The sequence below is a fragment of the Anomaloglossus baeobatrachus genome, chromosome 3, assembly GCF_048569485.1.
Source record: "Anomaloglossus baeobatrachus isolate aAnoBae1 chromosome 3, aAnoBae1.hap1, whole genome shotgun sequence".
Classification (NCBI taxonomy): Eukaryota; Metazoa; Chordata; class Amphibia; order Anura; family Aromobatidae; genus Anomaloglossus; species Anomaloglossus baeobatrachus.
In genome coordinates this window covers 521,152,451-521,180,230 of record NC_134355.1, presented here as the reverse complement: position 1 = coordinate 521,180,230, position 27,780 = coordinate 521,152,451, and the positions used below count along the sequence as shown (strand labels likewise).

At 41.9% G+C, this 27,780-nt stretch overlaps 1 protein-coding gene across 1 annotated transcript in view; it reads right to left on the bottom strand.

Moving 5' to 3' along the window:
- MINDY4B (MINDY family member 4B) overlaps positions 1–27,780 on the bottom strand; it is a 111,936-nt gene that overhangs the window by 36,180 nt on the left and 47,976 nt on the right. The window contains exons 4-5 of the mRNA XM_075338590.1: positions 7,036–7,203; positions 2,715–2,834 (exon numbers count right to left, since the gene is read on the bottom strand). Of these exons, the coding sequence (XP_075194705.1) occupies positions 2,715–2,834; positions 7,036–7,203 (288 nt within the window). The remainder of the gene's footprint in view (positions 1–2,714; positions 2,835–7,035; positions 7,204–27,780) is intronic.

Sequence of the window (27,780 nt, the reverse complement as noted above, 5' to 3'; positions counted from 1 at the left end):
CTTTGCTTTTTACCTGCTTTTTTGCTGCTTTTTCAACTGCAGCGTTTAATGCCAAAATGGATGTGTTCTGCTTTTCAAGCATAGTCTATGGGAATTTGGGTTTCTTGTCCGCACTTTGCAGTTCAAACTGCAGCCTTTTTGTGGCAGAACTTTGGTCAAAAACTCAGCTTTGCAGTGCAAAACCCAAATGGCAAAAACAATTGACATGTCACAATGGTGACGTGTTCAATACTTATTTCACCTGTTGTATGGCTTTATGACAGCAATTCTTCCATGAACACTTCTAGCCAGATTTCTCTGAACAATAGATGGGTGTAGTTGGGTTCCCACTGGTTGAAGATAGTTCTGAGCGGATCGCATGAATGAACATTCTCCAAGTTTGAAGGGAACTAAGCATGATGCATCTTTCAACTGCTGCACTAAGGGGTACTTTGCACGTTGCGACATCGCTACTGCGATATCGTCGGGGTCAAATCGAAAATGACGCACATCCGGCGCTGGTAATGACATCGCAACGTGTAAAGCCTAGATGCGCCGATAAACGATCGCAAAAGCGTCGTAAATCGGTGATCTGTGTAGCGTCGGACATTTCTATAATGTCGCACCAATAGGAGATATGATGTTGTTCCTCGTTCCTGCGGCAGCACACATCGCTGTGTGTGAAGCCGCAGGAGCGAGGAACATCTCCTTACCTGCCTCCACGAGCTATGTGGAAGGAAGGAGGTGGGCGGGATGTTTACGTCCCGCTCATCTCCGCCCCTCCGCTTCTATTGGCCGCCTGCCGTGTGACGTCGCTGTGATGCCGCACGACCCGCCCCCTTAGGAAGGAGGCGGGTCGCTGGCCAGAGCAACGTCACAGGGCAGGTAAGTGCGTGTGAAGCTGCAATAGCGATAATGTTCGCTACGGCAGCTATCACAAGATATCGCATGTGCGAAGGGGGCGGGTATTATCGCGCTCGGCATCGCTAGCATCGGCTAGCGATGTTGCAGTGTGCAAAGTACCCCTTAGTGTCCTTGGCCGACCAATGTGTCTTTGGTACTCAAAATTGACTATTTCTTGGAGCATCTTCATAAAAACTTGAACAGCACATTTTGAAATCCTAGTCTTTTTTTAAATCTTACTTCTTGTTGCTTTGTTCAGTCTTGCCATGATGCATGACCTATGAAATAAACCTGTCATCAATAACCTAACCTTCTTAGCAGGGATTGTCTGTTTCTCACCCAGTGTTAAGCCTCAAACACAGCTATTTCTGTTTGTTTATGATTGCATTTTAACCTACTATGGTAGATCGGCTCACTCAGCTGCTTTATGAAGTAGACAGAGGAATGTTTTCCATTTAAATCTTCAACTGGTTTATTAGCACTTCATAAACCAGAACAGAATAAAGCAAATAAAAGCAGCCTTTCATGCATAAATAAAACAAATGTCACTCATCTGACCATAAAACTGCAGGGCTCGGGATTCAGGAACAGGATTCAGCTCTCTGCAGTAGGAGCACATCACTGGAGGGCCACTCACCTCCAGTCACAAAGAACCCTGAGTAAATCCAGAGACCTTCATTTTACCAGCTGGACCAGTATCTTACAATAAATATGAAAATTATCATAATTGGTTACTCGGACACTTGATGATAATCCTAAAAATTCCTGACTTACATCAACAAACAATATGTGGTTTGTTTGCCAAGTTCTTTCAAAAACTAGTATACCAAAAGAATTAATGCTGTTTTTAAGGCAAAGGGCAGAAAAAATAAATATTGATTTGATTATCAGATTTTTCGGACTATAAGATGCACCGGCCCATGAGATACACTCCAAATTTAGAAGAGGAAAATAGGAAAAAAAAATTAATGTTAAGGTCCATCAAGTAGTCTTATGGTCTTATAGACCAAATGTAGCTTACTGGGACACGGGGCAGTGGAGTGAGGTCACAGGAGGCAGGGTCGCCTCTGCAGGAATCCAGCAGTGGCACGAGTGGAGCGATGATGCGCACCCTGGGCTGAGAGGAGGGAATATTACGGCAGCGGAGGCAGACACTATTAATCTCCCGGTAACAAATGCAATGGACTTCAAGAAAAAGTGCCAGAGGAGGTGCTTGCTCAGATTGAGATCTCAGAGAGCCGAGAACTCGTTCTGTGCATGCGCCACTTCCAAAGCAATAGACTTCAAGAAAATGCCATTTTCTTGAAGTACATCATGTCCATTGCTGTAAGATCAATGGTGCCTGCCTTGCGCTACTAGTACACTCCTTCTAACAGTCTGGGGCCCACAGCATTCCCCCATTCATGCCACCGTTGGCCTCCTTCAGCGGCGGCCCTGCCTCCTGTGACCCTTCACTGTCCCTGCATCCTCCCAGTAAGCTACATTCAAAGACGCACCCCCATTTTCTTCCCAATTTTTGGGGAAAAAAAGTGCGTCTAGTCCGATAAATACGGTAGTCATTGTTATCCTGCCTTTGCTGATAAGGAAAACTGCTATAAACTCTTCCTGAAAGGACAAGAAGCATAGGTCTAAACCTGCCCCTGGGGTAGTGTGTCAAGGTGAAAACTACAAGACTGCTAATTTTACTTTTGGATTGATTTGTTGACTATGGAGTTGAGATATCCAAGTCTTGACAATTTCAGATATTCACATATGTTTTATTTTCAATTACTGTTTATTATTTTTAATAGTAAAGTCTATTCTGAGTTGTCGTTTTTTTTAACATCACTTACCTTCTCTGCTTCAAAACCATAAGCTTGTTCAGAAAAGGCCTCTCGAAACTTGAAAAATGACTTTTTCCATTCATAGTTGAATGTTTGAAATGTGTTTCCAAACAGAATTTTCTTCAATGCCTTAAAAATATACATATAAAAAAAATGATTAAGTAGTTTGGTCCAACTGGACAGCTCTTTTTTAAAAATAAATTCTGCCTCTCTTCTGGTTAGTGGATAAATGCTACTACATCTGCTGTAATTTCTTAGATATGATGTCTATGTGCCTAATTGGAACTAATTACATATATATATATATATATATGTAGCATCAAACCCTTGACCACTGTCATACAGTTCATGGAATCAAGCAGATACCAGTCCTAAAATTGACGAGATTCAACTGTTTTCTTAAAGAGCACCCTTCATGGAGTAGTGGCTGTAGAACTGAATTATACTTAGGTCTTTCCATTTTCCATCTCCACTGAGGAGATATTAGCTTGTATAATTTAGATTCTAATTTTCTTTAATAATAAGTAAACAGTAATAGAGAATTGTCTTGAGGTTCTTGACTTTTTCTCCTGTATGACGTTGCCCAATTATAAGGTGGAGATGTCATGCAGGGGAAAAGAAAACATACTCCAGAGAATGACAGACCCAGTTTTCTCTGTGTTAGGCATGTAATGATGCACAGAATTGCTCTCCTCTCTGTTATCACTGATATCATCTACATTTATTACAAGCAGAGAAGGGGAGCAGAGCCAAGCTGTGTATTATTACAAACACTTCTTGAAGTTCGCATTTAGCAGTCATCAGTGTGGGGTTGAGAGGAGTAGAGAAGAGCTAACAGCTCTGTAAGTGTAGAGCTGCAAAATTGTCCCTACGCCCATAGATGAATTTTTAGAGGGAATTTGGGGCCAAAGCAACAGCCCAATGTTATACAATTCAATGAATCACCCGAGGGTTAAACTTGCTCACTAGACCCCTAAATGAATTATTTGAGAAGTGCAGTTTCCAGAATGGGTTTACTTGTTGGGGATTTCTGATTTCATATAAGGGGATCTTCAAATGTGACATAGCATCTGCAATCTATTTCAGTCAAAATAGCACTCTAAAATTCAAAAGCACCCCTTCCCTTCTGAGCCCTGCAGTGCACCTAAACAGTAGTTTTCCACCACATATGGAATATCTCTGTACTGAAATTGCACAACAAATTGTATATTCCACTTTCTCCGGAAAAATATATTTATATATAAATATTTTGTGGGAAAAAGTAAATTTTGTTTTTTCTTCAACTGCTTTAATTCCTGTTAAGCAGCAAAGGCTTAATAAACTCCTTGAATGTGGTTTTGAATTTTTTTTTTCATTGTCATGGCTTTTTAGACACATCAAAAGCTCTGCAAACATGACATGTCGCCTGCTATCTATTCTAACCAATTTTGTGCACCGAAATTTAAATAGTGCTCTTTCCCTTCCAAGCCTTGCCATGCGCCCAAACAGTAGTGTTCCACCACATATGGAGTATCTGTGTACTTAGGAGAAATTTCACAACAAATTGTATGGTCCACTTTCTCTTGTTATCATTGTGAAAATGAAAAAAATTGGGGTTAAAGCAACAATTTTGGGGTAAAAATGTATATTTTCATGGCTCAATATTATAAGATTCTGTGAAGCACCTGTGGGATCAAGGCGCTCACCAAACATCTAAGGGTGTAGTTTTCAAAATGGAGTTACTTGTGTTGGGTCTCTACTATGTAGACACATCAAGGGCTCTGTAAACGCGATATGTCGTTTGCTATCTATTCCAGCCAATTTTCCGCTACAAAATTCAAATAGGGCTCCTTCCCTTCCGAGCCCCGCCATGTGCCTAGAAGTACTTTTCCACCACATATGGAGTATCGCGTGTACTCAGGAAAAATTTCCCAACAAATTGTAGTTTCCATTTTCTCCACTTACCCTTATGAAAATGAAAAAATTAGGGCTAAAGCAGTATTTTTGTGGGAACAAGTAAAATTTTCATTTTTTTTTTCTTTAACATTGCTTCAATTCCTATGAAGCACCAAAAGGGTTGATATACTCTGTGAATGTGGTTTTGAGCACTTTGAGAGGTGCAGTTTTCAAAATGTTGTCATTTTTGGGTATTTTTTGTCACATAGGACCCTGACAGTCATTTCAAATGTCATGTGGTCCCTAAAAAAAATGTGTTGGAAACATGAGAAATTGCCGATAAACTTATAACCCTTCTAATTTCAAAAAAACTAAATATTTTTTAAAAATGGTGCTTATTCAAAGTATACATGTGCAGCCGTACACACGATTTGTTGTTGTCACTTGATATCCGCAACTTCCAAGGACAACGTCTGCAGCTGTGTGACCAAGGTGTTAATTGGATCCATGCTAACACCCCAGAACACACAATACAGGCTGGCTATAATGTTACGAACATTAATCACTAACACACACAGGTAATGGAAAAGGTGAAGGTGCAGCCGCACCCAACTCGCCCCTGAGCCAACCACGAAACCACAGGTCGCTGGATCGAATCAGAAACAGGTTGAAAAAGTTAGATATGTTTAGCTTAGAAAAAAGACGTCTCAGAGGAGAGCTCATTTATATGTATAAATACATGTGTGGTCAATATAAAGGACTGGCACATGACTTATTTCTTCCAAAGACAATACTAAGGACCAGGGGGCACTCACTGCGAGTGGAAGAAAAGCGATTCCGACAGCTAAATAATAAAGGGTTCTTTACAGTTAGAGCAGTCAGACTGTGGAATACACTACCACAAGAGGTAGTAATGGCAGATACTATAACAGCTTTTAAAAAAGGGCTGGATGATTTCCTCAGTACACAAAACATCGTTGGTTATAAATGACTTAGTGACTAAATGTAGAACTGGTGGAGGAAGGTTGAACTAGATGGACCTAGGTCTTTTTTCAACCTAAGTAACTATGTAACTATGTAACTATGAATCCCCAAACCGAGCCATAACAGGCAGCGTATGTGCACTAAATGATCAATTATAGATCTTTTAGTGTGCATCATTTACCAAGGTGTTCCTATAATGATGTCCTAGATGTGTTCGATGGGAGACTAGTCTGGAATACTTCATGCCATGGTAGCACATTTAGGCCATGCAGTTCGTTCATATTAGCAAGAGCAACATTAGGCATCACATTTTGTGTTGAAAAAGTGGCTACTGGGACACTTTAGAGAAATGGTCATACCATTAGTTCCATGACCAAATAAATGTAACAATGAGTAGTTAGTGTACCTGAAAAAAAAAAGACTAAAAGGGGACCAAATACCACACATTATGCCACCAAACACTATAATCCAGGTACTAGCACCGATGTGACATTCCCTCATGAAGGCCTCTTTATGAATTGCCCTCATGGTCTTATCAGATTTGAAGAATGCATCGTGAGCCATTTTTCACTGTAACATCAAATACCAAACCTAAAACTACGCAAACTATCAGAAGTCGTTTGCTTGACATTTTGCTGAGTCAGACATCCAGCCATAAGTATTCCATTGACATTACACCCCAGCTCACAAAGCTTATCATGGTGCCGAGCAACATGGCGATGGAGACTGGAATAGAGGTCTATTCTCCTCAGCGATGTGTGCTGTTTTGTCTTAAAGACAATAATAGCCAGAGATTGGTCTGGAGACCATGTAGACAACGCTATGAAGAGTATACCATGTGGGCAATGCTTTGAAGAGTATGCCACGAGGGAAGGTAAAAAAGTACCAGTAGCCAATTTTTTTTTAACAAGAAAATGCCAGACTGTTGCTCATCCTACCGTTACCATCCTGCGTTTCCTAAATGTATTACCATGGTCTGCAGCGTGTCCAGTCTAGTCGTTCATCAAGCATATCTGAGATGTCATTGGTCAGCAATTGGAAAGGAAGCTGCCAGCATTGAATCTTTATGGTTGCGTGCTCGAGGGCATTCAGCATGGCAGACCATTTCTCAGACCACCATCAATAACATCACGGAGAGCAGCCAAGGTGTATAAGTCCATGCATTTCTAATTTATTTGATACTGAGTAAATCAAGATGTTTTGAAAAATTTGTTGCCATTTCCATATCACTAACCCATCTATCTCGATCCCGTCATTTGCAGAACTCGATGACTTTTCTTACTTGATGCTGCAATTCCATTAGTGAGGAGTGTATTACTGATCTGTTATCTTCTTGTTCAAACCTTCTACTGACTTATCTACATTAATGACATTCTGCCTGTCCTTACAGTGTGACAGATAGTATTTCATGGGCCCTTTGTTGGTCTTGGTTTAGATTTCATCTCTTGCTTTACTGATAAGCTCTACTTACCATTGCCATTTCTATTGAGATGGGCTGACCACCGAGGTCGGATGCTATTATCAACTCTCTTGGGATGGAATAGAAAATACTGCCTGGAAAGGTCCCGTGCTTCTTGCTGTTTGTAGTCTCTGCCCTCTCCTCAATTTCTTCATCTGCTTTGTGGGGATCTTGGGTTGCCTTTGAACAACAACATATTAAGTTAATTAGTGGAGAACTAATCACCAGTAGTTGTGTGTGTGTGTATGTATGTGTATTGGTGTAGACGGCAGAGTAATTTATAACATTTGTAAAAGTAAAGTTATAGCTAAATTACTAATAAAACTTTCCTTATTGCTTTATTTTATTGTACATTAAAACTGCTGAAAGACATCCATTTTACTGTTCTCTTATAGATCTATTCCTATGTCAGATCAAATGGTACACCGTGCATTTCTGTACTTAATCTGCAGTGGGGTACCAGAAAAGTTAACCTTTATTCTGCCACCGGTCATCAACTAGACTTCCATCATCCATTTAAAAGTTGATGTGACCCTTTAAATGAATACCTAACTTTCTATGAAAATTTGGGTGGTAATACAATTTGGCCACTTTCACATGTTCAATTTTCAAGTACATCTTATATCGGCATTTTTCACTGATATGACAGGTATCCTTTATAGTCCATGGGGCTGTTCAGATGTCAGGGTTTTTTTACACACTAAGGCCCTGTATGCACAGTGCAGTTTTTGATGCATTTTTGTTGCAGTTTTGGGTGCATTTTGTTACCCTAAACTGCATACATTTCCTTCCTTAGCAAAGTCTATGAGAATTCAGAAAGGCTGCGCACATGTTGCTTCTTTTTGCCTGCAGTTTTGGATGCAGAAAAAAAGAAGCAGCATATCAGTTCATTTTGCATTTTTCCCTTCGTTTTTCCATTGAATAAAGGGAAAAAACGCATGGGCAAAAATGTATGGGCAAAAATGCACCCAAACTTGTCCAAAACGCATGTGTTTTTGATGATTTTTTTGGGCCAGAGGTGCGTTTTTCTGCCAGAGGAGCGTTTTTCTACTAGAGGGTGCGTTTTTCTGCAGTGAGCGCACATAGCCTGAGTGTTCGCAAAAAAAACAAATAAAAACACAGAAACCTGCCCAACTTTGATCCTAGCCATGGAACAAGATAACCCATGCAAATTTATCAGTCAATAAAATACTATTGGTATAACATAATGATGCCATCCTAGTTGCATTCTAGTACTGTTCATTTTTCACTGATTGTTTGCAAGGAGAGACTTGAGAAACCATCATTTTTCATACTAGAAAAACTGATGAAACTCTGTTGGTGACAACTGACATCCAGACCAAACACTGATAAAAATCCATCCATTTTTCACGTATGTAGAATAAAACTATGTGAAATCGGCCTAGAGTAAAATGGTCAAGGTTTGGACACCCATAACGATCATACAGCCTGATCCCTAACAAATAGGTGATTGGCACGAGGCTACGCTTTACGATGGGGTTGTGTTGATGAAATAAACTCCGTGTAACCACTTCTTTATCATTTGGATTGCTTTAATAAAATATGACAGAATTCTCAGCAGTTTGGGTTTTATTTCCCTGACACACTTTCTTGAGATTTGCTTATAGCAGCTGGACATCCCTTTGAGTCTCTTTCCTATTTACTGAAAAACCTAAGCAATGGAAGAAGGATGAAAGCCCACAGATAAATGATATATTTGGTTAGTTTAGGTTATTAAAACTGATCTGGCAAGCGATCACCACTAATACTGACAACATTTCATCACATTTTGTTTCCACATGTAGCTTTTTTAAGTTTACTTACCTGTGATTTCACTAGATCTACTGGTTAACACTAGAAGTCCCAGAGAGGGGTCATTTGACATTTTTACCATTGGAACCCTATGGCGCTCGAAATTTCTGGGACTTCTAGTGTTAAATGTTTGGATATACCTGTTCATGCAATCATTTTCCTAATTTTCTTGGAATGTGCACATTGTAGATTCAGACTAAAGGAAGCAAAACCATGAAGGAACCCATATGGAAGGAAGAAGTCAAAAAACACATATGAAACAAACCGGAATATATGTTAATCCTCTTTCACACTGTGTTCTTCTCCACATTCAATGATCCCATCGGGCTTATGTCTGAAACCCTCCCACCGCAAAACAGGATTCGAATGTATGTCATTGACTACAATGGAGCAGATGTAGTCACCATGTACTCTGTCGTACACCATTTTCAAATGTACACATCTACTGTAGACGGGCACCAGTTGAAGCAGACTACATCTGGGTGTCTGCCTACAGTAGGCTTATATACAAGAAAACGTTTCCAACAGAGGACACAGTGACTCAGTCTGCACCATTATAGTTAATGTTCTCATCAGCATCGGCACATACGTCCCAAATCCAATCGTGTTTTGCAGGGGTTCGGATATAAGTCCTGATTAGTCCACTAAATGTAGAACAATGTAGTGTAAAGGGCCCTTTAACCTTAGATTTCTCAATGTGTCCCATTTTACTTAAATGACCACTTTACACCTTGGCATTTTCTCAAGCAGCTTTATCAGGGATTCACCTAGAATGACTATCCAACAGTCTTGAAGGAGTTCTTTACTCCTTGTTTCCATATGTGTCTCCTCTTGAAGAAAACCGTTGCATGAACAGTGGTGTCCAGATTTTTGTCCAGTACTGAATTTGTCCTTTGAATTATTTTTTACATATGCAGTTATACAAAAATTATCCCAAAAATATAACTAATGTTAAAATGCTAATAATCACACAATGCATTATGTACAAAGGGGGTAATTTCATAGGAAGATAAAGGTAATATCGTTAGGAATTGATTGCGTTTTAGACCCATTTACACTATTTTGCGTTACATTACATTCAAAGTGGTAACTCTGTTTTACAAAATCTTAGGTTTGGAATTACAGAAGTATTAATACTGTATCTATACACGTATTTAAAGTTATTTGTTCTCCAAATATTAGGTTTTACTTAGACAAACTAATCTCACATATGACAATATGGTTTTGGAGCAAAATGTAATTAAAGCAAGTTATAAGCTAAAAAAACAATTTCTGAAATATTGCAAAATATTTTAGATGAAATCAACAGAAAATCAATTCATACGTGTACAAGGATCTCTAATGAACTAATACTATGGCATTTATTTATCTGGACGCTGCAGTACATAAACCTGCTCATAAAGTGAGGTGTCACTTACTATTGGTTTCTTCATGACGTCTTCCTGGAGTAATTCTATGTAACTTAACTTTGAAGCGTCTCCATTCATATGGACCTGTTCGCAAATATTCATAATAACAATGTAACAGAAGACGTCAGGTGGAGGCACTTGTGATGACTGACACTCTGGCTTCTCTACCAGCGCCTGCCAAGATTCTGCCTTCCTGACTCTTCTCAATTACCAGAAAATTCGACACTTTCAGCCTTGTTGAATGGATACGTTGAGCCATAGATGAAGGTGTATTTAACATCACAGACATGACTACAAAGCAGCATAGGAATGTTCAAAAATCGGCCAATGGCAGAACAGACCTAAAAGCTATATTATTGAAGACTGCATCTCAAAAATCTAATTTCTGAAAAAAGTATCTAAAGAAGTTAACGCTAATTTAATAAAAAAATTCCTTCTTTTTTCCCCAATTGTAAAATTTATCAGCTTTACATAAATCACAACAACACAAGTGAACAGTTAACCAGATGTAATGAAAGCAAAAATGGCGCTCGGAAATCCTGGGCCAAAAATCTGGTTGAAACAATGAGCAAAAATGGAAGGGATCTGGCAACCGCCAATTAAAGATTAAAGCATGACTTTTAATAAAAAACATTAAAAAAAGAAAAAGTCCATAATTACAGCATGACTAGACCAGGTGTCGGTCTATGCATTTCAGGCAGATCCCTTGCCCTTGGTCATGATTAAGGGCAGGGGATCTGCCTAAAATGCGTTGACGGACACCTGGTCTACTCATGCTGTAATTATGGACCTTTTCTAATTTTAATGTTTTTCTACTAAAAGTCATGTTTTAATCTTTAATTGGCGGTTGCTGGATCCCTTCCATTTTTGCTCGCAGCTTTACATAAATACCTAGTTGTTGGAACTTTTGCTGCCCACATATCTCTGGGCACCATAGGAGCAAATGCGGGACCCCTCGTTATGCAGTAACGACACATTTTGCATTCCTGATGTCCTGTAATAGTGCCGGAGTTACTACCAGCATGCCCTCTGTCTAATTTATTAAACAAGTACCAGATTGATGGGCCAGAGGCTGGATCAGTAAAGGGTAGAGAGCTCCACTCCGACTCAGACGCTAGTAGGGTGGAGGTGGGGTACAGGTATGGGTTGGTATCATCAAAGATGAACTTGTGGGACCTTTTCGGGTTGAAGATGGAGTGAAACTCAACTCCCAGACCTACTGCCAGTTTCTTGAAGATAACTTCTTCAAGCAGTGGTACAGGAAGAAGTCGGTATTGTTCAAGAAAAACATGATTTTCATGCAGGACAATGCTCCATCACATTCATCCAACTACTCCACAGCGTGGCTGGCCAGTAAAGGTCTAAAAGATGAAAAAATAATGACATGGCCCCCTTATTCACCTGATCTGAACCCCATAGAGAACCTGTCATCCATCATAAAATGTAAGATCTACAGGGAGGGAAAACAGTACACCTCTCGTAACAGTGTCTGGAAGGCTGTGGTGGCTGCTGCATGAAATGTTGATCATAAACAGATCAAGCAACTGACAGAATCTATGGATGATAGGCTGTTTAGTGTCATCATAAAGAAAGGTGGCTATATTGGTCCCTAATTTTTTGGGTTTTGTTTTTGCATGTTAGAAATGTTTATTTCTAAATTTTGTGCAGTTATATTGGTTTACCTGGTGATAATAAACAAGTGAGATGGGAATATATTTGGTTTTTATTAAGTTGCCTAATAATTCTGCACAGTAATAGTTACCTGCACAAACAGATATCCTCCTAAGGTAGCCAAATCTAAAAAAACACCACTCCAACTTGCAAAAATATTAACCCCTTCAGCCCCCGGGCACTTTACGCTTTTGCGTTTTTGTTTTTTGCTCCCCTTCTTCCGAGAGCCGTAACTTTTTTATTTTTCCATCAATCTTGCCATATGAGGGCTTGTTATTTGCGGGACGAGTTGTACTTTTAAATGAAACCATAAGTTTTACCATATAGTGTACTGGAAAACGGCAAAAAAATTCCAAGTGCAGAAAAATTGCAAAAAAAGTGTGATTGTACAATAGTTTTTGGGATATTTTATTCACTGTGTTCACTATATGGTAAAACTGATGTATCTATGTGATGCCTCAGGTCAGTGCAAGTTTGTAGACACCAAACATGTATAGGTTTACTTGTGTCTAAGGGGTTTAAAAAAATTCACAAGCTTGTCCAAAAAAAAGTGGCGCACGTTTTGCGCCATTTTCCAAAACCCGTAGCGTTCTCATTTTTCGGGATCTGAGGCTCAGTGATGGCTTATTTTTTGCGTTTTGACCTGACGTTTTTAATGATACCATTTTTACGCAGATGCTACGTTTTGATCGCCTGTTATTGCATTTTGTGCAAAATTTGCGGCGACCAAAAAATTTAATTTTGGCGTTTGGAATTTTTTTGCTGCTACGCCATTTACTGATCAGATTAATTGATTTTATATTTTAATAGATCGGGCATTTCTGAACGCGGCGATACCAAATATGTGTATATTTTTTATTTTTTTAACCCTTTAATTTTCAATGGGGTGAAAGGGGGGTGATTTGAACTTTTAGGTTTTTTTTATTTTTTTTTAGTATTTTAGAACTTTTTTTTTTTACTTTTTTTTTTATTTTACTAGTCCCCCTAGGGGGCTATAGCGATCAGCAATCCGATCGCTCTGCACTATCTGCAGATCTCAGCTACAGAGCTGAGAACTGCAGATTTGGTGCTTTACTTTCAATGCCGGCTGTATTCCGGCATTGAGAGGAAGTGAGTCATGTTAGCTACAGGCGTCATCACATGACCCTGTGCTACCATGGCAACCACCGAAAGTCAAGTGATCATGTCACGTGACTTCCGGTGGGGGCAGGGTAAGTGACTGTCATGGCGGCGCGCATATACATATCACTGCCTGATTTTGGGAGCGATATGTAAGGGGTTAATGGCCGCGGGTGGAAGCGATTTCACCCGCGGCTAGCAGGCACACGTCAGCTGTTGAAAACAGCTGATATGTGCGCGGATCGCCGCCGCCTGCCTGCGGCAGGGGGAGGGCATAAACGGCACACGATCCATGACATTCCCAGTATGTCATGGGTCGTTAAGGGGTTAAGCTTTGATATTTATGAGTCTTTTGGGTTGATTGAGAACATAGGTGTTGATAAATAATAAAAAAATCCTCTAAAATATAACTTGCCTAATAATTCTGCACACGGTGTAGAGACGCCGAGTTTGACGATAATACAAATGCAAATGCTGCAGCATGCAGGAAAGTGAGTGTTTCTTATTTATCTATGTATTTAAAATGAATTGAAGCACATGTGAATGATTAATAGTGCATTGCACTTTTACACAAATTTGAACACGATGTGTTTCAAAAAACAATATATTACTTTATATATATATGGAATTGTATACACTTTGAAAATGTAAGTGATACTTCCCAAATGTAATGTCACTATGAATATATTATTTTTTTTGCTTATATATGATGAGAGGAAATCAAAAGTACTAATTGGTAATGATATATATATATATATATATACATATATATATATATATATATATATATATGTATATATATATATATATATATATATATCCTGTGGATATACACTTCACTGCTTGAAAAAAGTTCACCTGGAGCTGAAATGTCACCACAGGCTCTTTAAAGCCTTTTCTCACTCAAAAGCTGGAGTGCTGCTTTTATTTTTCTATTTTTGAATATATAATACAAGTGGAAGGTTGTGGCAAAAAGGAGATAACCCCGGCACACTACCGCTCCCAAAAAGGCAATGATACAGTATTTTGTATGCAAAAAAATTTCTGGCATACTTATACCTGCACAAATGACAATGTTGTAGGACATACTAACACATGTTTTTTCCATTATAGATAAGGATTTTGAGAGACTTTCCATATGTTATTTTGCGGCCTAACTGCCATATATCTTCACTTGTATCTATAAGTATATGGTGAGTGTGCTATACATTTACCCCATATTACCTTCTGTGCTCCTGTTCTTATCATTCTTTATTTCTTTATTTCTATCCTGCTCTTCGTTTTCTCCCTGCTCTTTGTTTTCTCCCTGCTCTTTGTTTTCTCCCTTCTCTTTTTGTCTTCCTTCTTTTTCTCCAGTCCTCCATCTTTTTCTTGTGCCCTTCATCTCTCATTCATTCCTACCATTTTCTTGTTGCCAACTCTCTTATTTTCTTGATCCATGCCTGGTCGGTCCTCCATTTGCTTAGTCACTCGCACGTCCTCACTTCTAGTAGTAACTTTGCGTATAATTATTTTTCTAAAGAATACCTTTCTCTTTTGAAAGTACTAAATATTCTAATAAAATTGGATCTATATGACCTATACTGACAAATGATACCTTTGTGCCCTCATATGTTTCTCATAGTATCTCTGCCTTGTATTAACTATCCTCGTCTACTCTGATCAAAAGATATTGGATGTGATTGTACATAAGTTCTGAAATGTATATGTGTTATTGATTTGTTTTTTTGTCACTATTAGATAAAAAGTCCATACTGACGAAGGCCTCCAGCCGAAACGTCAATAATAATTTTTGGACCAAGTACATATGATGAAATATTGAAAAAAATTTGTCAATAAAACAATTTTTTTGCATACAAAATACTGTATCATTGCCTTTTTGGGAGCGGTAGTGTGCCGGGGTTATCTCCTTTTTGTATATGTTTTTTACCTCAGAGCACCTATCTTTTCAGTGACGCAGGGCTTCTCTTTGTATTGAAGGTTGTGGCAAGGCCTGGCACCCAGTCCCTGCAATAGTGGTGCTTTTCTATGGCTACATTTTTTTTAGATAGATAGATAGATCTCCATGTTACTGAAGGAAGAAGTCAGATTCTTTTGTTCCCATAAAACTACTATAAAAAAATGAGGAAAAAAATGACAAAAATAAAATTTATTTTTCAACACTCCCTTGGAATCAAGGCAGTAGCTTTCAAACACATAACTTCAGCCTTAGCTGTCCTAGCTGTGGAGCCACCAGCTTTGATGATGTCAGAGGAAGTATTTTATGCACATGTACATGAACCTACAATGCAACCTCTGATTACACAGGACATAGAAAAGATCCACTGAACAGAGCAGCATCCTTGTGTCCTTTATTCTAGAGGGTGAGGAAAAGATTGTTTCTTCTAATAAAATTACTAAAAATAATAAAAAAAATAGAATAATGTAATTTTTATTGCACTTTATTTTAAAAATAATAAACAACACAAATCAGCAAATAACATGGACATATTTAGTGTCCCTGTAATCGTAATGACCCAAACAACACAGCGATCAAATTATTTATGGGGATCGGTAAATGGTGAAAAACATGGCGCAATTGATTAACATTCTCTATTAAAACCCATAAAAAAATGTAATAAAAATGTAACACTGAGGCCGTGTTCACACGTAGTGTAAATGCTGACTTTTTTCTGCAGGTGTCCACACAACAAAATAATAATCCTCTCTGATTTTTGCGTGTTTGCTGCATTTTCTATGCATTTTCTCCTACATTTGATACATGTTTGGTGCAGATATGAATTTGGGTTTTTAATGTATTTTAATACTACAGAAAAGCTTTGATTCTGTATTTAATAATGTAACAGCACTTTTTTTTTGCATTTTCTTTCAGGCTCCACAAAAAAGTCTATAGAGAAAAAAAAACACCAAAACTGCATAGTTCAGTGGTGTCTTTAGACGCACCGAGGGCGGAGATTTCATGATGTCTCATCCACTCTACTTGGACATTTAGTCCGTATTTGCATATTGTGTAAATGCCAGGATTTTTTGCTGCTTTTTTGCATATAAATTCTGCTGTGTGTAATTGTGCAAGCAAAGTGGATGTGATTCCATGAAAGACACTGCTGAACTCTGCAGTTTTGGTGTTTTTTTTCCTCTAGAGGCATTTATGTGGTGCTTAAAAAAATGCATGGAGAAAACGGCAGTGACTTTTATAACTGCAGAAGCAAAGCTTTTCTGTACTATAAAAAACACAAAAACGTAGATTCACATCTGAACCAAAAATGCATGAAATAATGGGGAAAAGTCATAAGAAATGCAGCAAAGAGGCAAAATCAGTGAAGATTGTTATTGTATAATTTGGTGCAGACAGCGGCAGAAAACAAAAAACCACAGGATTTATGTAATGTGTGAACACGGCCTTATAGACACAAAAAGTAACATAAGAAGAGCAAAAATGCACAATCCAGTGGATGATAGTTGTGTATTCACAAAATTCTTTCTTCAGTTTAAAAAATAAATAATTCATCAATCAGATCTATGATATTTGAGGTTCAAGGTGAAGATGTTCACATGATAGGTGATCAACTTGTGATTTACAGTTGACCTAGTGCAAAACTGCAAAAATGATGAAGATCTGTGGTTTGTAGCAGTCTGTCAGTATCAGCAATAGATAGATACAGTCTGCTCTCATCTCTCATTGATTCTGCCTTAGGCTGCTTTCACACTATGTTTTTTTAACATGCGTCATGAACGTTTTTTTGCTGTAAAAGCTGTCACTGGATGTTTAGGGGCGGGCATTGGAGTCATGTGATCGGGAGTGAGGGGAACTAAACGTGCCAGACTGGGAGCCGGCTTCTTACAACTGCGGAGGTTCGTAACCAAGGTAAACATCGGGTAACTTGCTTGGATACCCGATATTTATCTTGGTTACGAGCGTCTATACACGTAAACATCGGGTAACTAAGACAAGTGGTTACCCGATATTTACCTTGGTTACGAGTGTCCGCAGCTCTCAGGTGGGAGAGAGAGACAGGAGAGGGAGGGGGAGAGACAGAGAGAGAGAGGGAGGAATGAGAGGGAGGAGAGAGAGGGACTGATCACCCGAGGCTGGTTTCTGTGCATGCTCAGTAGAGCAAGCAGGATTCTGTCTATCAGCATGCCAGCGTTCACATGCGTTTGCATGCTGTTTAGTCAGGATCCAGCAACTTGCAGTATTTGGACGCAGCTCAAAAACGCTACAAGTAGCGTTTTTGAAAAATGTTAAAAAACTGCAAGTCGCTGGATCCTCACTATAACGCACGCAAACGCAGGTGAACGCATGTTAACGCGAGTCCATTGCAAATGCATTGAAATGAAAACGCATTTGCACTGGATCCGCTTTTGCGTTAAAAAAACGTTCATGACGGATGTTAAAAAAACGTAGTGTGAAAGCAGCCTTACTCCTTCCACCAGCCCAAAACAGCCGCACATGCAGAACCAGCAGCAGTGTGATCCAGAGGAGCAATCACTACTATCTGTATGCACAAAAGTATCACTATATTATCTGTTGAGTTACACGGAACTGCAGGTCACATCTAATACATTATCATCTCAATTGGAGCCCACAAAAAGCAGGGTGCTGCTGGCAGACATAGTTGGTCCTCGAAGTCCAGAAGGCACAGCAGAAAAGTGAGACTGTCGCTTGTACCACCTTGTGTTCTTGCTGGGAATGTATGATATGTTTTGCAGTGGTGTAACTAGAGTCCAATGGGGCCCAGTGTGAAATTTGTACCTGCCTTCCCCCACACACATGTTTTTCAGATATATGGGCCCTTGTAGCGTTCTAAATGCTATAAAGACTTATGAATTGCCCCCTTTCCCTTCATTATGTCGTAATATTCCCCATCCTGGTATATATGCCCATCATCCTGGGGAATAGTCCGCATCCTGGTATATATGTCCCAATGTTGGTATATATGGTCCCCATCCTGGTATGTATGGTCCACATAGTCTCCATCCTGGTATACATGCTCCCTTCCTGGTATATATGTCTCCATCCTAGTTTACATTGTCCCCAATCCTAGTGTGTGTATCCCTGTTCTGCCCCTGATGCAAAATTAAAAACAAAAACATTCTACTCACTTTTCCTCTGCCCCGCATTGCCTGGTGTCTTCTGCAACCACCGCACAACCAGCACGGCAGTTGACATTGACATTGGAGTGTGTTCCACACTCCCTATGGCTGCACCTTAGCCTTCAGCTCACAGCCATTGTGCCAGTAGCATGTATTGCTTTGCAGGGACCCGACGGGTCTCTGCAACACGATGCATGTCATCTGGATCTGTGTCTTCAGTGAGGATGCAGATTCAGCAGAAGCAGGCATCAGAGTTGGCGGGTCCCTGTACCCCGGTGCCTGGTTGTGACCTTGATCCCTGTGACCACCGTCATTACAGGTGTTCCCCCCCCCATATTTATTAGTTTCTTTTCTATAAAAGTGTATTTTGAGTTTATCTAAAGTATTCTATTCCTTCTTTTAGTGCAAACAATGGAGTTTTCAAGAAGCCTGAGGAACAACAAAGTCATGATTTACTTGGGGTTTGAATATCTTTCATTTTGCACTATCATTGCAGTGGTGACTTGGAGATGCCGACTGCATCACTCTTTAAAGTGCCATTCAATTGTCAAAACAAAAGATGACAACATAGTTCAAGAACCAACAGAGCATTGTCATGACTCCTGCCCTCAAAAAGCAGAAGCAAACATTGCCAAAAGCAAAATGAGAGAAGACATGAGAGCAGTAAGTGCTACTCCTCGCAACGTGATGGGAAAGGTATTGTCTGTGTTGAGTAATGATGTATTGGCCCATATGACAAGAAAATCATCTCTTGCAAGAAGCCTGGTCTATCATAGAACAGATGGTAATTTGCCTAACCCAAAAACTATAAATTTTTGCATTCTCAAAAAGTATAGTCAACTGATACTTCATGATCGGATGATCGAAACAGGATTCTGGATTTAGGAGATAGAGATCTTATGCTTGACCTGAACATAGATACAATCTATGGAGATGGCACCTTTTATAAAGTCCCCAATGTTTTACCAACTATACACTTGGCATGCCAAAGTGGGTAACTCATATCCGCCACATTTTACTACAAAGAAAGGACATGAACACATATAAGGGTATGTGCGCACGTTTGCGTTCTGCCGTGTCAAATCTTCCGCATCGCTCGTGCGTTTCAGCACACAGCCAAAAAGCTGCATTCTGGATGCATTGTTGAATGCAGAATTCATGCAGAATTCATGCGTTCTGGATGCTTGCTCTGCCATAGACAGAGTGGGAAAAGCATCCGGAACGCACAAAAGAAGTGACATGTTGCTTTTTAGAACGCAGCGTTTTGGATCAAAATTTCAGCATCCGAAACACTGCGCTCCCAAACGCAACGTGTGGTTGGATTATGCACAATCTTCATAGATTGTGCTGGGGATGCAGGACGCATGCAGTTACGCTGCGGTTCAAAACGCAGTGTAAAAACATGCAACACGCAGACGTGCGCACACAGCCTAAATCGGGCTTTACACGCTGCGACATCACTAGCGATGTCGCGAGCGATAGCACCCGTCCACGTCGGTGGCGCATCATGGGGTGATCGCTGCCGTAGCGAACAATATCGCTACGGCAGCGTCACATGCAATTACCTCTTCACCAACGTCGCTGTGGCCGCCGAACAATCTCTCCTTTAAGGGGGAGGTTCGTTCGGCGTCAGTAAGCGGCCGCCAAATAGAAGCGGAAGGGCGGAGATGAGCGGGCGGAATATCCCGCCAACCTCCTTCCTTCCTCATTGCGGGCGGCCGCAGGTACAGTGAGGTTCCTCGTTCCTGCGGTGTCACAGATAGCGATGTGTGCTGCCACAGGAACGACAAACAACCTGCGTCCTGCAACAGCAACGATAATTGGGATTAGAACGACGCGTCAACGATCAACGATTAGGTGAGTAATTTTGATCGTTAACGGTCGTTCTTGCGTTTCACACGCAACGACGTCGCTAATGAGGCCGGATATGCGTCACGAATTCCATGACCCCAACGACTTCTCGTTAGCGATGTCGTTGCGTGTAAAGCCCACTTAAGAGTCTGAAATAATGAAGCTATTGATTCCAAATCTGGTACCTCAAAAGGTTTTAGTGGATTTTGAGACATTTTGTGTGACTACAGTAAAGGTTGCCTTTCCACATGCTGATGTTACAGGGTGTTATTTTCATCTTTGTCAGAGTCTCAGAAAAATAAAAAAATGTTGATTTGAAAACAGAATGTATGTATGTAATATCAACATAAAAATTACACTTAAATCTCTTGCTGCATTAGCCTTTGTGCCAATTGAAGATGTGAGATGAGTTTTTGACAAGCTTGCTGCCACATTCCCAGATGATATATAACAAAGTTCACCGCACTCTCCAATAGTTTTTCATGCAACAGTGAGATTTATTTAGAAATATAGACGGTGGACAGTAGAAGGCAAGCGGAAAAGCGACTACAATTGTAGTCGCTTTTCCCCTTGCCTTCTACTGTCCACCGTCTATATTTCTAAATAAATCTCACTGTTGCATGAAAAACTATTGGAGAGTGCGGTGAACTTTGTTATATACTACCTGGGAGGTTATATCCCATCTACCAGCACCTCTTAATTTAACCGGCTGTGTGCACACTAATTCCATCATCATTACATTCCCAGATGAGGAAAGCTATAATAAGGTGCTCACATACTTTTTTCTACATATATTGAGGGTGCAGCTGATAGAGATCCTACATTTCCTATAAGAATATGGAATCATCATGATGCAGCCCTGAAACAGTCACCAAAAACCACAAACTGTTGTGAGGGATTTCACTATGCACTTAATTCTATGTTCCATTGCAGTCATCCCAGCTTGTGGTTTCTCTTTGATGGATTGCAGAACTACCTGGCTTGCAACAAATTAACACTGGCTAATGCACAGGCAGGTCGCCTTGAGTTTAAAAAAAGAAGAGTAAGTATGAGGCGCTGTATAACACGGTTGCAACTTCTGTACAGGACAATCACCAGGTGGGCATTTTTCTGGTCACCCATTCCATTATGTAGGGCAAATATAACAGGGGATAGTCTAAGGGCGGCTTTGCACACTACGACATCGCAGGTGCGATGTCGGTGGGGGTCAAATCGAAAGTGACGCACATCCGGCGTCACTTGCGATGTCGTAGTGTGTAAATCCTAGATGATGCGATAAACGAGCGCAAAAGTGTCATCGTATCATCGTTGCAAGCTCCGACTTTTCCATAATTTTGCTGCAGCGATGGTACGATGCTGTTCCTCGTTCCTGCGGCAGCACACATCGCTGTGTGTTACGCCGCAGGAGCGAGGAACTTCACCTTACCTGCCGCCGGTGGCTCTACGGAAGGAAGGAGGTGGGCGGGATGTTTACATCCTGCTCATCTCTGCCGCTATTGGTCGCCTGCCGTGTGACGTCGCTATGACGCCGCATGACCTGCCCCCTTAGGAAGGAGGCGGTTCGCCGGCCAGAGCGACGGTCGCAGGGCAGGTGAGTGCATGTGTGTCGCCCTGGACAAGCCAGGGGACACAGATAACAACACACACACACCCCCACCCCCAGCAGTTCACAGCAGACATCCCCAAAGTGACCTGCTTTCTGCCTCGGGCTCAGACTGACACACCAGGTGGGCGGAGTGAGGAGATGGGACGCCCACCCAGGAGTGAGCTGGCCTGAGACAGGAAACAAGCCCAGTCTAGTCCTAGGAGAGGAAGAGTGAAGGTCTGCAGAGAGGCAGACAGAGCCAGGGGCCTAGGTTGGAGCCTAGGGCCTCGTACTGAGAGTCCGGCAGACGCTAAGTGCCGTCTGCAGGGAGCCGGGGAGACAGCTGGTGGAACCGAAGGTAGCCGGGGCTGGGCAGTGGCCCACCTGTATGGAACCGGGGAGCCAGCTGGAAGCCGGAGTGCAGGAGAAGAGTGCACGGAGGTGGAAGAAGGACTTACACCATCAAACTGGGTCAGGGGAGAAACAACAACTGCAGCCGTCTGGGGGTACCCGTCCATCCAGCCGAGTGTTTTACTAAAAACTGTGTCATCGTCTCAGGCTGAGTGAGTACCACCGTGCCGCAAGGCACAGCGCAGCCCCCGCGTCCCTGCGCCCACCAGGCCCTGCATCTCCCACCTCCTCACCGGGCCCCGGGATCACCAACCCCTACCCACGGAGGGGCAACCCAACATCTCGCTGCTACACACCATCATTCCCGGGCCTATAGAGCAGCGGTGGTGAAATCACCACAACCGTGGGTGGCGTCACGGACAATAAACAATATCCCAACACCCAATCCCCTTTCACTCACGGGCGAGGAGCGCCGCTCGAGAACCCCCGGGATCCGGCCCACAGCTCGAGCCACCACTGAGCAGCGGCAGCCGCCGGACCCGAGCAGAAGGGGCGAGCGTAGTGTGCTGACACCCTCCTCCCCGCCCGCGACACATGTGAAGCTGGCGTAGCGATAATTTTCGCTACGCCAGCTATCACACGATATCGTACCTGCGACGGGGGCGGGGACTATCGCGTGCGACATCGCAGCATCGGCTTGCGATGTCGCAACGTGCAAAGCCCGCCTTACTGTTTCAGTGTTTTAAACAGTGATTAATAAAGTATTTATTTTTTAAAGTGAAGAAACAATTTTGTGAATATACAACTATCATCAACTGGATTGTGCATTTTCACTCTTCTTTTGTTGGATTGAGTGTCTGGCTCCCATCGTTCTCTGTGAAGACAGATCCTAACAGACCTTATTCTACTACATCTACTATAAAAGTAAGCTGGCTATTTTTTTTATATTTTTGTAAAAAAGTAACATGTCATATAATGACGCTTATATAAATATGAGAAAGGTCTGGCTGCTATGAATGAATGAACAGTCATTGGCATCTGCTGAACATCCCTCACTGCCAAATGGGTGGGATTTGTGGTGTGGCTAGGGGCATAGCCAAAATTTGCATACTTTGTCCCTCTTTCTGTTCTTCAAAAGTTGGGAGGTATGCGCTGCTGTATATTATCCTGTCAGCCAAGTCTACTGTACTGGACGCTGCTGCATTGTCCAGTAACACAATATATGGACCAAGATGGGGACATTGCTACTATATGGGGACCAGGATGGGGACATTATTATTAGAAGGTGACCACGATGGGGACATTAGTACTATTTGAGGGCTAGGATGGGGACATTATTACCAGAAGGTAATCACGATGGGGACATTACTACTATATGGGGAATAGGATGGGGACATTACTACTGTATGGGGACTAGGATGGGGACATTGCTAATAAAAGCTGACCACGATGGGGGCACTACTACCATATGGGGACCAGGATGGGGGCATTATTACTAGAAGGTGACCATGATGGGGACATTACTACAAGATAGGGACCAGGATGGGGACATGACTACAAGACGAGTACCAGAATGGCAATATTACTACTAGATAGGGAGCAGGATTGGGACATTGCTAGAAGATGGGGGCATTACTACAAGTTGAGAACAAGGATGGACAAATTACTAGGTTAGGTAACTCTGTTATATACTGATGAAAAAGTTGGAGTACTTTCAAAAACTTATGACATCCTGGTCCATGTGTCCTGGTCCTTTCATATGAATTCTAAATCAGTGTGGAGAAACCACATTTCTTTATCCTCTCAGTCTAGATTTGGCTTTACAGTTCGTGGATTCTGCATCAGCTGTCATTTTCAAATCATTTCATCATTGTGTTTGCCTCAACCTCACAAGGTGATGTCCAGTTAAGACCCTATTGCGCTTTTTACTCCTTAGATCCTGATTTATTCTTACCCACTAGCATTAAGGAGCAGTGAGCACTGGCAAGTGAGAAGTAAGTACTGGCAGAACAGCGAGGACTTGTGAGTGAGGTCACAGGTCATGGTGACTGGACTTGTGAGTGAGGATGATTCGAGCTCAGTTCATAGCGCCTGGCTCCAAAAACAGGGAACCATAGTCCTCCTTCAGCTGTACACGACACATGCCAGAGAGCATACACAGTTCACATCTAATATGGCCTCAGAATACCAGGTAGGATTGGAGATCAACCTCTTTTGCCTTGTGTGTGCAGTATTTGATGTATTTGATGTGTATAACTGTTGTTCAGAGACATTTACACACTTGCGACCAGAAATGGCAGCCCCCAGTGACTGCATAAAACAACGAGTTTTGCACGAACTTCGCCGACTGTCATGGCGGCATCTGACTCTGTTCACATTGCAAAATCTGACACTTCTCCCGATGATTTCTCTGGTATCTGGGATCACCACTGGCGAACTCGGACATCAACCTAATGTGTGCTGATTCATAGGCAGGATAGCAAGAGTTAAGCTCTGCTAGTCTGCTTGCTAGGTTCCTTTGATCACATGTGGTGGGGAAACCAATTACATCTGCTCCCCGTCTATTTAAGTTGGATGAAATCTTCTACCTATCACGGTTGTCTCCCTGCTATATGAGACTTAGTGATTGATTTATAACTTGAGAGTCATTGCCATTCTTGACTCTCAATATTAAACGTGTTTTCCTTTTCTTTGGCAGTTGTAGGGTTAATATCAGTATTCCTTGCCAGCAAGCAGGCTACTTACCAGCTCAGGTGTTTCTGGTTTGGGACAACTCCCAGTCCCTTTATCTATCCTCTGCTACCAGCAAAGGGTGCTGGTTATTCTCTTTGCCATTTGGATGCTGGGCCTGGAGGTGGATGGAGCTGCTGAAACTCTCTGTTGACGTTACTGTGGTGGCTGCAGTCTTGGTGCTGACTGCAGCAGTCTATTGTAGTGTTTTTCCCCTGTCTGTCTTCCTTCACTGGTGTGTTGTCCTAGATCGGCAGTGGGGATAGTATCCCTTACCTGCCCCCTCCCTAGCCAGTGACTATTGTAGGCTCTCTCAGGGCTTCAGGTTCCTGCTCGGCGACAGGTGGGGAACCTGTATAGGGACTGGCCAGGAGTGCAGGGTACAGCAATAGGTAAGTGTAGGAGAAGTGCATCTTCCCTCTCACTAGTCCTAGGACCCACCGTTGTTAAAGTGTCCCCAGTGTACCCCTTGTTTGTCGTGGAGTAACCCCTATTGTTGTGTGTTTTGGCTCATGCCGGACCATTCCTAGTCCGCGTTGTGACACTACCCATGCCAGCAATAGTTTCCATGTTGGTCTGTGTGGTGTGGTGTCCCAGATACTTTTGTGAAAATTGTGCTATCAGCTTGTTGCGGTTGTGGAACTTTACCCCTGATGTTTTGTAGCAAAATTCGAACTCTTGTGTTTCCTACTATATCTCTTATTGTCTTTACCTATGTGTTTGACAGAGTTTTGGTTTTCCTTTGTCTGTCTATAGCTATGATTTTCATTACACTCCTGTCCTATCCTTCCTAGGGAGGAGGTGAATTGGATCAGGAATGGTCAGGTGACTCTGGCATCCCCACTATTAGAGGTATCCCTGAGAATAGGGATAGCATAGGGCCCCCTAGCTTGAGCGACAGCTTAGGGGCCCCCATTCTCCACTATCCCAGAGTCACCGTGACAATAATCCAGTTTTATATTGTACTCCTAAAATCCAATTACAAACTGATGGCTTTGTTCATAATTTTCAAGATCGTCTTTTATGTTCAAGATCATTAGGCTTCATTTAGTAATTGGTAAGGGAATGATGCTGAATATTGGCAGAGAACTGACGAAGATTAAAAGAAGATGTAATTACATTATGCAGCAATGGACTAAATTCTATATTTCAAGTTTGTATCTTCTACGGTATATGCAGTGTGTGGATAGATGGATTTATGGATCACAGATGGATAGATACGTAGATAATAGATAGATAAATAGATGATGGATAGATATAAATAGATAGATATTAGATAAGTAGACAATAGTTAGAAATAAATATTAGATGGATGTATAGATAAATAGATGAGAAATAAGAGCTATATAAATAGATAATAGAGTTTACAGAGTTATGTTGATGCTCCAGAATTCAATATTACTATATTTGAATAAATGTAGTTGTTTTTTTTTGTTTTTTTTTTTTGAATAATGTGGATTGTTGATCATGGAAAAAATAAGACATCCCCTGAAAATAAGCCCTAACCCATCTTTCAGAGCAAAAAATAATATAAGACCCTGTCTTATTTTTGGGGAAATACGGTATGTGACACATGTATTTTACTATAAGTGATTCTTCTCTGCACCATGTCCTGCTGTAAAAATGTTAGAAGCAGATTGCCAGTGTAAGATCTCAATGATGGGAATTCTCCTATCCTCACTTGCCATTGGTTACTCTTATGTAGCCCAGAACTAATAAAATACTATATAGATGTATCCCCTATGCCTGAGTGTAGGGATAATGATGTATAGAAGGAGGTAATATAATCTAGTTTATAAAATGAAGGAAAACAATTAGTACATTCTTTTATCCAGTATTCCTTGATAATAATGATTTCGACCAGGGGCGGGGAACCTGCGGGCCGTATGCGGCCCGTGACAACTTTTTATGCGGCCCCTGGGCACATTCCCGGGGACCGTAGTGCTCTGGCGGCAGCAGCGCTTTTCCCGACTGCCGACCCTTTAAATCCCACTGCCTGATGCCGTATGGGTAGATGCTAGAATGTACGGGCGCCATCCAGATCCTGACTTCAGCCCGTACATTCTAAACAGACTCACTATTAAACGCTAAAATGTACAGGCTCCTTCCAAGACCTGACGGCAGCCCATACATTCTAGGCTTAACCCCAGCCTGTGCTAGCATGCTCTGGTGGGCCGGGTAAGCAGCACTCTGCGATAAAGTCACAGAAGAGCTGCAGCAGATTTGTCGGCCTCCCGGACCTGTGCTGTGCTGTGCGTGTGACTCCTCCCCCCCACCCCAGTACTGTGAGTACTCAACCCATCGCTGCCCACCTGCTCAGTGCTGTGTGTACCCCCCTCATGCTGTGTGTACCCCCCAGTGCTGTGTGTACCCTCCAGTGCTGTGTGCCCCTCACTGCTGTGTACCCCTCACTGCTGTGTACCCCTCAGTGCTGTGTACCCCGTAGTACAATGTGTACCCCCCAATGCTGTGTGTACCCCTAGTACTGTGTAACCCCAGTGTTGTGTGTACACCGCAGTGCCGTGTAGCCTTAGTACTGTGTACCTCCAGTGCTGTGTACCCCCTAGTACAGTGTGTACCCCCTAATTCTGTGTGTACCCCTAGTCCTGTGTACCCCCTAGTGCTGCGTGTACCCCTAGTGCTGTGTACCCCCCAGTGCTGTGTACCCACTTGTACAGTGTGTACCCCCTAATGCTGTGTGTATCCCCCAGTGCTGTGTGTACCCTTAGTAATGTGTATTCCCCAGTTCTGTGTACCCCCTAGTACAACGTGTACCCCCTAATGCTGTGTTCACCCCTAGTACTGTGTAACCCCAGTGTTGTGTGTACACCGCAGTGCCGTGTACCCTTAGTACTGTGTACCCCCTAGTACAGTGTGTACCCCCTAATGCTGTGTGTATCCCTAGTCCTGTGTACCCCCTAGTGCTGTGTGTACCCCTAGTGCTGTGTACCCCCCAGTGCTGTGTACCCCCTTGTACAGTGTGTACCCCCTAATGCTGTGTGTACCCCCCAGTGCTGTGTGTACCCCTAGTAATGTGTATCCCCCAGTTCTGTGTACCCCCTAGTACAATGTGTACCCCTCTGGGTGATGTCTATGCTCCCGCAGTGGGAGGTTACACAGGTAACCTCCCACTGC